We start from the raw sequence: 11,727 nt of genomic DNA on the forward strand, positions 1-11,727 counted from the left end.
ATCACAAGCCCCTGTATTTCAAGCCCGATGGAACGGGCAGACTGTGGTGCCCGGAACTGGTGTGTACAGTGCAGGGGTAGGGGAGCGTGATGATTGTGGTCAGGGGGCAGATGCAGGCACACTGATTGTGTTAACGGCCAGCCCCAACGTCAGGCCACCCCCATCCAAAGCTTTTGATGGTGCCCCACCACACCCTCCCTTCCAAACCTGTTGGTGGTGCCCCCCACGCTGCCTCCACATGTGACCATACTGGGACTGCAGCGCACTTGACACAAAGCTTGAAAAGGCACTTGCACACTTCCGTTCCCTCTCCCGCTCCTCAACAGCCAGGAGAAATGCCTGGGCAGGCCTGCCGAGCAAACCGGAGTGACACGGGGAGGACGACCAGGTCATGCCAGGCCAGGCCGCCCAGACCAGCCAGGCCACAGCCAACTCACGTCAGAGACGTGACTGCAGGCTCAGGAGCACAGACTGCTGCGCGCGGCGTGGACTGGCAGGGGCACCCCTCCAACCTAGACTCATGAGAAATGATGGTGGCTGCTTTAAGCCTCCAAGGTCAAGTATGGGCATCGGGCACTAACAGCTGACGGATAAGATAGGTCATTGTTTTATTTGTACCTGCCTGAATACTCTGGCCTTAAAATTCAATGTATCTAATTAAAAGATACATTAATTGTATCTGTATTAATTGATTTGAGAATTTTGTCTTTTCGTTTTCACAAACTGACGTAACCTCTAGGGTCTGCAAACCCATTTCCAAATGGATACATGCTTTTTTTCTTCTGCAGAAAGGAAAACACCTCAATTTCTATCACCAGGACACACTCATACCACACTCCCACTGCACTACTGGAAGGAAGCCAAGGAGCCAGCACACAGTGTCTCCCACCCCACCTCCCGCTCCGACCAACCACAGGGAACTTACTAAAATCCCGACTATGTAAGTGGGTAGGACACACAGATCTATGTAAGTGATCCCATAACTGAGAGAGAAAAAGCATTCATGAACTGTACCATTTTAAAACTCCTTTTCATGGACGCACTTCAGTTTGCAGTTCAGTGAGGCAGAGGGGCGACTGCGGTGCCCGACCCAGCCCCGTTCCCACGACAGGACCCTTGGAGTCACACCCGACGCCGCGGAGCCCCAGGCAGGTCTGGGAAGGTACTGCCGAAGTGAGGGTGCCACCTTCCTTGTGTTCAGTAGGAGGAACATGTAACTGTCACCTTATTGTCCATTTTTACCCACAAAGCAAATCAGAAACCCTCCCTCTATTAGGGTCTCCAGCAGGTTATCCATTTTCAGGTATCACAGCGAATGTCTACACCAAATTAACTATACTCTGCCATATTAGCACAACCTGTATGTAGCTTTTGAAAAGTTTAACTATATTACCTCAAAATATTCAAAGAGAACAATACCCCCACCTAGTGGATAAAGAAGAATGTCTACTTATTTCAGCTGTGAACAGCACCACCATAAAAAAGAACTGTAACTACAATGAATTTAAAACCAATTTATTCTGGTTTTAACACCCCCAAAATACTCCTGGAAGAAAAGGAACCTCATGGAACAGTGCAGCTGCCCCCCGAGGAATGAACAGGTGACACAGGTGACAAGCTATCTGGAGTCACGTGTAAATGTTACTCTGGATCTCATCTGCCGTCACCAATTTCTTCAGTATCTCTGTGCTCTGGGGAATGTTCTGAGAGGAGAGAGTAAAGGCGTTAATACAGTGAGACTGACAGTTCAGTGAGAAGCACCGTGCGGCCCCAGTCCCGACCCCAGGCAGCCGACTGCACAGGCTTTGTGGCTCGCTCTTCACCCAACACACAGACAAGCAGGTCAGACATGTAAGTGTGTCCTCCCATCGTCCAAACCTGGCCAAGGACCGGCCACGGAAAGCCCTCAGGCAGACACTACGCACCAGCCCGGCCCATCTCTCCCCGTGAGCACCGACCTCCCCCCGCAGCCCAGTGCCTCGCTCGTCACCCTTCTCGGGGCGCCCAGATTCACCCACTCCTGGGCTCCTGCTGCTGCCCTCTGCACACAGCCGCCCACAGGGGTCCACCCATCTTTCAAATCCAGCCCAAGTGCCGCTGTCCCAGAGGGACCTCTCTCCCTCGGGTGCCACACGACAGCGCCCTCTGTTGGCAGGACAATCAACAGTGCCTCCGGAGGCCCCAAACTGACCTATGGCAGCAACAGAACACTCCTGGTTACAGGGGAAATCTACGAGAGAGGGGCCCCATCGAGTCCAACTGCCAGATCAGGAAGCGCCATTTTGAGGCCAAAGAATCTCCAACTACTATTTAGGTTTTAAATTGACACCATACATTCATGGCTGTTACTGCATTTGTGGATTATAGTAACTCAGCTATTAAGTTAATGAGTTAAATAAAACTTTACCTTGACCAAACCTTTTAAGCTTCTGGAAGAAAGTACTGGCTTAAAAGCTTCGATTGTAATTAGGTCCAATTTCATCACGTCAGTGTAACACAAGTACAGAACGGCGGGGAGTTTCCACACCTGACAGTAACTCAGAACTAGGAACACGTAAGGAAAAATGCTTCAGTTTTCTATTGCGGGATTTAAAATGAAACACCTGAAATGAAGGCTGCTTTTAAAAATTAGTTGTCTCTATTGCCTTTGAATCAAAGCATTTACTGCCATTTTGAATTGATTCTAATGCATACTTTCTTTCAAAGCCAATTATTTTCTTAGGTATTCTCCTGACTTTGCAAATATTAGGATTTTTAAATTTTATTTTCAATTTCAGTTTACATTCAATAGTATTTTGTATTAGTCTCAGGGCACAGACTGGGCAAGTACTGTCTATTCTGCACTTCCTGGACATACTACTGAGACACGTCTTGAGGAGCTGCAGAGTTAAAAATTTCCTGACCGTAATAAACAAAGTTAATTAAATGTAAGTAATATATGAAGCATAGCACAAACCACTGAACTGCTTACTCTAATAAACTTAACATTTAAAGGGAAAAACCCTTTTATTTATTAACAAATAACTAATTACACACAGTAACACTAACTACCGGAAAGTGACAATCTAATTCTGATGTGATGTGATTAGTAACAGAAACCAAAAATATTACTACCGAGATTCAATACCCGAAACCTCCTATTCTGACTATTAAAACACACTTTCCCAACTCTTCACGCAATTTATATCTAACACTGGCTCACATGAGTTCCCAAAGACCAAAAGGAAACAGAGCAACTCTGAAGGGCAGCAGTCAGAACCCTGAGCTGCTCTCACGTAACTGCGTCTGGGAAGTTTTTAAACTCAAACCAGACGGACCAGCGACTACAGGTGATGAGTGTCAGCAGCAACGCACTGGCAAGCACTGACAAACTACCTTGAAAAGATCTCTAACATTCATCCTGAAACCTACATAATTTTGTTAACGAATGTCATCCCACTAAATTCAGCAAGACAAGAGGAAAGAAAAGATCTCTAACATTCAAGTATCAGCTGTCAGCAAAGCAGTAACAGCTTTGACGAAAATGTCATGAGCTGTAGCGCCACCTGCTGCAGGGAGGTCGTGCACGATATTCGGCTGCTCCAGTAGCGAACAGCACGGAGGCTCTTTGAAATTCTGTGTTTTCAGGGCTCTCAGGAAAGGACAGCGAAGGCTGCTGGTAGGTTCTGAGGTTTTATAGTCAGTAACATGTCGACTTGTGAGGATAGTTACTTGCATATTCTTCTTTGGACAGGAGCCAAAAACCTGACACAAAATCGAGAGCAAATTAAAACAGACACATGACTATGGCTGAGCGACCTTTGGGCCAACTTCCTGCCTGTGAACTAAGGACAGCACCACCCACCCAAGGGAGCTGCGGTCTCGGGGAATGAATGGGGAGCAAAGACGGCCAGGGCAGCCATCCCGACAGCCAGCGATGCCACCCCAGTGACGCGTCCCTGACGGTGAGCCCTATCAGCTGGCACGTCCGCTCCCTGCCCTTCCACCACCATCTGCAAACAGGTCTTCCTAAAGTGAATTTTAAGCAGGGAGAAAATTTTTAAAAGGGAAAACTTTAAGCAGGGAAAAACTGGAAAGAATTTAAAGTAGTCCCCCCCTCTGGAGTTTTGCTGAGGTTCTGCTTTCTGTGGTTTTGGTTACCCATGGTCAACCATGTTTTGAAAATATGACATGAAAAATTCCAGAAATAAACAAATCATACCATTCCATGCACAGAATGTGATGAAATCCCACACCATCCCACCCCGAACGTGAGTCACCTCGTCACCCAGGCAGCCACGCCAAGCGCGTGGCACCTGTCACTGAGCAGCCGTCTGCGTTACCAGACCGACTGCTGAGGTATCACGGCTCGATTTCGTTGCGGCCATTCTGTTTCGCTATTAGCTGTTACTCTCTTAATTTCCAAGTTAAACTTCCTCACAGGCATGTGTGCACGGCAAGAACACAACACACACGGGTGTGGCACTCTGCGGCTCCAGGCACTGCCAGGTCCGGAAGCCCCCACGCCTGCAGGGTGGGGGCTCCCACACACTGGGACCCCTCGCAGCCCCAGGGCTCTACCACCACATTCCTAGGTTCGCGTCCGATGGCTTCCCAAGGGTGCTTCTGGATTTAAAAATCTAGGACGGTGTGAACAAAGAAAGCACCTATTTCTTAAGGAAAACATACTTCAGGTCACTGCACCTTGTTTGAAAATATTTTATGAAGAGAAAGAAATGGCTATTTCAAATAACAAAAGAAGATTTTATAGTATATCATAAATGATTTGCAGGACTCATTTCATTGTACAGCTTTGCAAATAAACACCAAAAAAGTTACCACCAAGCGTCCTTGCTACAGTGCCCATCCCATTTAAGACACAACACTGCTCACGAGCCTAATTCGCACCCACCCTGTAATGCTCACAGTCCGAACCCACAACACGAGCGCCATCAGGCTGTGGGTGAGTGTCACTTCTGTGCGGCCCACATGAACCAGACAGCAGCGGGGCTCAATGAGCGTCCTCAGGCGAAAAAACATGGATTAAAATCTGCTGTTTTAGAAATGTGTAATTGCACATTTTTAAAGTCTGGAAAAGTAGTTACATGGTACAAAAATTTTAAAAAAACATTTTTTCTTACTAAGCATCATACATAAATTTAAAATAAAATCATAGCTATGATATCCAATGAACCCTTTCTCCCTAAGAAATACAACTAGGTAAATGAATATAAAACTTGTATATAATTATCAGAAGATCCACAGACCTTCTTAAACAATCCCTCAATTAATAAAATGCATTTAATAACTTTTAATGAATGTTTCTAAGTATGCCAATCTAGTTTAAAATGAGAATACATCAAATTTCTTATTTCTAGTTAACTGTGGAAAACATACCTAAGAATTAAGCTGAAATGTTGCTAAGATGCACATAATAGGCTATTTCAATGAAAAATAATATTGTCTATAACTGCCAAAATTATGATTATTCTCTAAAATTCCTCATTTCTTCATTAGGAATTATTATTCCTAACCTGTATTATTCGGTACATACTATGTGCATAATTTTCCACCAAATGAAGCCCCAACGGATTCACCGTAATGCTGAGAAAAACCATACAATATTGTGGAGTCGGGGTGAGTGGCAGCGGAGTGCCAACCCCTGCCTCCCCTCCCCACACGGCTCTAGCTCTGCAGTTTTCACCCTTGGCCATGACCCTATTCTGTTTCATGTGTGTGGCTTGTACTTCTTTTAAATAAAGTAATAAAGTGGACGGGAAGAATTACTTCAACTCACATTTTATGATTCTATGACCTACAATCTTTAGCACAATGCTAATTCTGCTTGTTAAATACATCCTTTTATTCTTTATATGCTCTAACGAATTTCTACAGTATTTTTAAGGGGGGAAAAAAGGTACCTCCCCCACTTCACTATCTGACCGTGAAGGTTTAAGTGTGAAGATACTGACCTGTAACTTAGGGCCACCCCCGCCTCCCAAGCCCTCACCGCCCCCCTCTCTCTCACCTTTTCCAGCCACTGGTACTGCTGGTCTTCGGCCACGTAGCAACTGCATTGACAAAGGAAAATCTGGAAAACCAAACTCCAAGTTTCTGTACAGCCAAACAAATTTTAAATGCAGCCCAGACTGTCACCAGATACACATCATGTACATCCTAACATAACACTTAGATAACACTTGTTTCCCTGAGTTTGCCACTGGCCTGTTGTTTTTTTTTAACATTTAAGAATCAAGCCCTGGCTGGTGTAGCTCAGTGGATCGAGCACGGGCCTGCAAACCAAAGGATCGCGGTTCGATTCCCAGTCAGGGCACAGGCCTGGGTTGCAGGCCAGTTCCCAGCAGGTTACAGGCACGAGAGGCAACCATACATTGATATTTCTCTCCCTCTTTCCTTCCCTTCCCCTTTAAAGATAAATAAATAGTTTTTAAATATAATCAAGCTACTACTGGCAAGTAATTGCCAGAATAAAATGCATACTGACAGAGTTGGCACACAAGACACGGAAGACACGCCCAGTGAAGACCACCAGGATCCACTTCCTAAAGCAGGGCCAGTGGCAGCCCTGCTGCCTTGTGAGTGTCACACACTGGGACTGAAGACCAGACCCAGCACCAGGAGTGGGCACCACGGAAACAGTAGGTGCTGGCGCAGTGAACAGGGCGGCCCGAGGGACCTCCCCCAGTGGCACCCGGCAGCGTCGCCATTGCCTCTGAAGATGGTGTTAGTTTAGAAACCAAGTACCAGGCTGTGTGCTCAGGTGAAATAACTGGCAATGCTGCGAGGCCATAAAAGTATGATCACGGATGCTCAAGAACAATACTATCCACAGAAGTCAACCATGTCTTCTGGTAAACTCTGCCAGATACGCTGTCTGCACAAAGCAAGCCCCAGAGGGGCAAGGGGCCGCAGGACAGGCGAGAACAAGACAACTGCACTGATATTTAGCTGCGTGCAGAGGGTTCTGCTCACTCAGATATCTAACCAGAATGGTACAACCAGACCCAGTGACAGAAATTTCTCATTATCTGAAGTAAAACCCTTGCACTGAGGATCAGATACAGAACATGCCTCCTTCCTTATAAACACTGGATATTTTATAAAAATCCTCATGAAACTTCAGTAACTTCAGAGTACATGCTATAGAAACAAACTGTAAGTACTATAAAATCAAACTCTACAGTTTTTCCGGCCAACATTTGCTCCTTACCTTCTGAAATAAGCAACACTGTACATTATGGAATTACTGACTGCCCCCGCCCCCTACCCCTGGCCCTGTGTGTATGTCCAGCAGGTGTGGAATGGAACTCTTGTCAGACCACCAACGGGGAGACACCTCACCTGTGGGGCCACCTCCTCTGCCTGACCTGCTGCCCAAACTCAGCACACCGCATTCTCTGAATGAACCCAAGAGTAGGATGAGGACAAACACAAGCCAAAGAAGTCACTCAGCATCCGCTGCAGTGTCCTTCCCGACTTAAGCAATCAGGACACACTGGGTTAGGATGAGAGTCTGACGTCAGCAGGACTGTACTTAGAATGCACACGGTGTTCATTTGTCCAGCACACGTTACCGGGGTTTCTAGTGTGTACTAGGCACTGGCTAAACACTGCGTTACACAGCGATACAGTAGGGTCCCTGCCTTCACAGGATGAATGCATTTTGGCACGTCTGGAGTCACCGTATTTTTGAATAAGGGCAACAGTTTAGGTATCTAGTGTTTATGGCTTGTTTCTATCAAAGTTAGATTGGAATTTCCTAACAACTTTGCCAACATAATGTATACACCTCGTTAATATTTTTATAAACAACAAAATGGTTACTACCACTGCCTACAGGCAGAATTCCTCAGGCCAAAAGTACACACAGAGGAACGTGGCATTCAAACGAACACTACACGAATGAGGCCCACACAACTACTTCTTAAACAGGCAAGACAGGTCCCACATACCGAGGGATTTGATTTTAGATGATAAAACACACAGAAAGCCTCAGTGGGAGAGAGATGTGCAGTGTCTGACGTTCTACACCACTCATTCCAGAGTTTAGCACAACCAACTTCTTCCCAGGCTCCTGAATTCATGACAAACGATGTCAAAAATGCTGTAAAAACAATTCACGTAAGTTAGTGTTCAGTTCTGCAAGCTGCATTTTCTATTCAATAAAAAATAAGGGCATTCAAGTTACTGTAGGATTCTAAAGCTAAAGGAGCCATTCCAGGCCACTGCCCGTACACCACCATTTTGCAGAAAAGGAAACTGAGGCCTTAAAGAGTCAAAAGCCACCCCAAGTACAGATGGTACCAGAGCCAGGAGGTGACAAGGTTTACCGACACACTGTGCAATGCTCTCACAATGCAATACTTACCCGGGAAAGTGTAGGCCAGGAGAACTTGATATAATGACTCAGTACTTACTGTACTTACTCAGTACTCAGTACTTAGCCTGCACCAGTTCTGCAAGCACTGGGGCCACCTGACAGAACAAAGGATCCTACTGGAGTCCCAAACACCCTCCCCCGAGCCAGAGAAGCCCCTAGAATTATACAGGTTTGTGCTCTTGCATGTGTGTGTTGTTTCAGCCAATTCCTGCACTGTTCTCACAACTTCTCAAATAGAGTAAAGACTTTAGAACTTAAGTACTCGAAGATAGTGCTTAGTTACTTTTTAGAGTTACCATTATGTTCTCAAAGGAGCATTTAAGAAATGTTGAAAAACAGGTAAGAACCTTTGCTATAAGTGGACCATGTACATACACCACCTCTGCTCCTCCAGGTCTGGCCAAAACAGGCTCTTGAGCTCAAGGAATTCTGGACACTGAACACAACAGAACCAATTCCCTGGGTTTATAAATTCCTAAAGCCAAGAATGTTCCTTTAAATTTTATTAAGTTTATGAAAAAGTGCCACGCAAGCAATGATAGACTTTACTCAAATACAAAGTTACTCTACTATAGCTTTTTCTTTAAAAAAAAAAAATTTAAATCTTTTATGCTGAAAAGAAGTAACCTGAGATTTTATTCTTTCAACAAAATGTCTAGTCTAATGCACATCCACTCACCTACTGCATTATTTCCAACCGCAATTATAAATTTGGAGCAAGGATATTTTTCCAGCAGAGAGACTTCCAAGGCTGTTTTTGTTTGTCTTCGAAGGAGCCGCACCTCCCTAACACAAGACACAAAAGACAAAATTAGTTTAAATATAAATGGTACCTTACTATGATAAAAAGAATACTTACTATAATTTTGTATTAAGTAAAATATAAACTTTGATCTTATCAAGAACATAATTATAATCTTCAGGAAACAACAGAACCAGGTGATAACTAACAGAGAAAACCAAAGTAGATACAAAGTTGCCGGAGAATTCCACAACAGAGATTAGGCTGTCCACCTAACCTGCCTACCAATCGATCTTGGCATCCCCCAAAGTGGGATGACCCAAAGGGACACAGCGAGGGGTAAGGAACACCCACCACCACCTTTGAAGCATTCTTGCCAGCAAAACATTGAACCTGAATCAGACCAAGCCTCTAGACAGAACTTCCATTTACAGGAAATGCAGGGGATGGAAACAAGTTAAAGGGCACCAAAAGGAAGCAATCAGACAAATCCAGAGTAGATACAAATCCTGAGAGCCTGGCCATCCCACAGGGCAGCCAGGCTCTCAGCAGGGGAGAAAACGGAGGGGCGCGCTGCTACAAATGAAAGGAAGCTGAAAAAAACAAAACATCTACATGTAACTTGTGGGCCTTGTTAGGATTCTGATTTATACAAACGCACTGTTAAATGTCATATCAGAGGCAACTAGCCAGATTTGATCATGGACTGGCTATTTAACAGTATCAAAAATTATTAATATTGTTGGGCTGACAATATCATGTGGAAGAAAATGCCAATAGCATTTATGATGCATTCTGAAAAAAGTTCGGGTAGGAGAAAACCCATGCTTCTGGAACTCATGGGTAATGGGAGATAATGGGGCCAAAATCTTCATTTTGTTATTTTCTCTAATTTTTGTGTATTTGGAAATAATACTTAAAAAAAAAACCGCCACTGACACACAATGCTAACTGAAGTGTGGGGCGGAGAATAAAAGTTCTAAGAGAGTTGTCTTATGTTTAATGAACCAAATACATGACAAACTTGGGGCACGAAGATACATAGCACGGCAACCCTGGAAAAAGCTAAAGGCCGCAAGAAACCACCTAAATCAATGCTAACGGAAGTCTTGCACACCGCCCCTTTAAAGAACACGTGAGTCCAAACAGTCCACCCAAACTGCAGCAGGCCAACACGAGCCCACCTCCACCCTACACCCCAGGAAATGGTTTTGCAGACCCACGGAGGGCTCCCCGAGCCCCAGGGCAGAGCTAGGCCGCGAAAGAGCGGCCGCGTCCCTGGAGCCTTCCGAGAACCTGCCCCGCTCCCGCGACAGCCGGAGCCCGGAACCGCGGCCGCAGTCCCAATTGCGCCGCCAGCTCCTCGCGCCCAGGACCTCACCTCTTCCGTGCCAACTGCCGCCGGACCTCTCTATCTTCGGGCGACTCCGTTTTCCCCTCGTCTTCTTCCTCCTCGTCCTCCGTCCCGGCTCGGCATGGCGCCTTAACCACCTCACCAAAGAAAGTAGCCGCCATGGCCCTCCTCCCGTCCGCCCTGCTTAACAGCAGGGTCAGGGCTCGCGCATGCGCTCCCCGCGCATCGCCCCGCCCAGCAAACCAATCCTACTTGAGCGACCCTGATACTCTGGCCACGCCCCTGAGCCCTCCACCGGCTCACTGCCACGCCCCCTACGCTTTCTCCGCGCACGCGCTCCAACCCCTGCCAGCACCCACTGCGCACGCGCCGGGGGACTCTGGGGTCACGCAAAATCGGGGCGTTTTCTCCCTTCTCGGGATCCTCGCGGGGACACCGAAAGATCGGATGATTGCGGGCTGGAGAGGCGGAGTCGAGAGGCGGACGCAGGGCTGCGCCTCCTGTCTCGACAGGTAACGGAGCGGGAAAGGGAAGGGGTCGGCCGCCCATTCTCCTATCCTTAGTGCTCCGAAAAGAGGCGGATCTCTGAACCTTTCCCTCCCTCTCTCCGTTTTCCTGCTCCGTTAGGAAAGAGTCTGGTTGAGCTTTCGTTTATTAATCACCCTTCTCCAAACCGCGATCGCTCTCAGGTAGGTGTCGACCGGGCCCCGGCGCGTCTATGGGACAGCGGGCAGTGGGAGGATGGCAGGGCAGGAAGAAACACAGTGCTTCGTGGGATTATAAATATGAGGCCTTTACTCTGGCAGTAGGAATTCACATTTCAAAACATGATGGTCGTCAAGCAGATCGAAAAGACTTTATGAGACTGCAAAAATATTAGCTTTTTTAAAACTTGGCCATTTCTAGTACAAAGTTCCGCTTTAAATAGCCTTTCACTAGTAAGCAAAGTAAGTGTTCAATTGGTTCTCTTTAAAATTTGCTGGAAGACAAAGTTCACAGAGCACTATTCCAAACAGGAGGGGAAAAAGGACAACTCTACCACATAGTTCAAATGCAAATGAAACTATCCGAATTGCAATGGAAAAAATTTTTAAATTACCTAAATTTAGTTGCACTGAAACTAGATGGCATTGCTTACATTTTGGAACCCTGTCAATAAATAGTCACAAACTTAAGTACTAATTTGGGGTTTTGCAAAGCCTCTTGAGATAATGAAAAAAAAATTCCCAGAAAGTTGCTAGAAACATCTCG

At 46.1% G+C, this 11,727-nt stretch overlaps 1 protein-coding gene and 1 long non-coding RNA gene across 3 annotated transcripts; one reads left to right on the top strand and one right to left on the bottom strand.

Annotated features, from left to right (window-relative positions):
* Positions 1–1,494: 1,494 nt before the first annotated feature.
* Positions 1,495–10,683, bottom strand: PSMG1 (proteasome assembly chaperone 1). Of its 2 annotated transcripts, XM_037042971.1 has the most exons (7): positions 10,504–10,681; positions 9,060–9,166; positions 7,953–8,104; positions 6,008–6,070; positions 3,546–3,744; positions 2,408–2,544; positions 1,495–1,703 (listed from the first exon to the last, which is right to left on the bottom strand). In XM_037042971.1, the coding sequence occupies exons 1-7, from the start codon at positions 10,635–10,637 to the stop codon at positions 1,629–1,631; spliced, it is 867 nt and encodes a 288-aa protein (XP_036898866.1). In that variant the 5' UTR covers positions 10,638–10,681; the 3' UTR covers positions 1,495–1,628. The 2 variants fall into 2 exon arrangements, with proteins under 2 accessions (XP_036898866.1, XP_036898867.1); XM_037042972.1 differs by lacking the exon at positions 1,495–1,703 and having other exon boundaries at positions 2,472–2,544; positions 3,479–3,744; positions 10,504–10,683.
* Positions 10,684–10,805: 122 nt separating this feature from the next.
* On the top strand, positions 10,806–11,689 carry LOC118984830 (uncharacterized). Its single transcript, XR_005066000.1, has 2 exons — positions 10,806–10,988; positions 11,104–11,689. It is a non-coding gene; the product is annotated as an uncharacterized LOC118984830 (long non-coding RNA).
* Positions 11,690–11,727: the final 38 nt, after the last annotated feature.

This window comes from Sturnira hondurensis, unplaced genomic scaffold, assembly GCF_014824575.4.
Source record: "Sturnira hondurensis isolate 20B ecotype Veracruz unplaced genomic scaffold, ASM1482457v3 Scaffold0003874, whole genome shotgun sequence".
NCBI classification, from domain to species: domain Eukaryota; kingdom Metazoa; phylum Chordata; class Mammalia; order Chiroptera; family Phyllostomidae; genus Sturnira; species Sturnira hondurensis.

Bases quoted from the DNA above. Each gene is read 5' to 3' on its own strand.
- PSMG1 (XM_037042971.1), bottom strand. From the start codon at position 10,637: ATGGCGGCTACTTTCTTTGGTGAGGTGGTTAAGGCGCCATGCCGAGCC. The intron at 8,105-9,059 runs GTGAGTGGATGT...TTGTTTTTACAG, and splicing joins GGTTGGAAATAATGCAGTAG to CATTTTTGACATCGTTTGTC. The intron at 6,071-7,952 runs GTATGTGGGACC...TTGGTTTTCCAG, and splicing joins ATCTAAAATCAAATCCCTCG to ATTTTCCTTTGTCAATGCAG.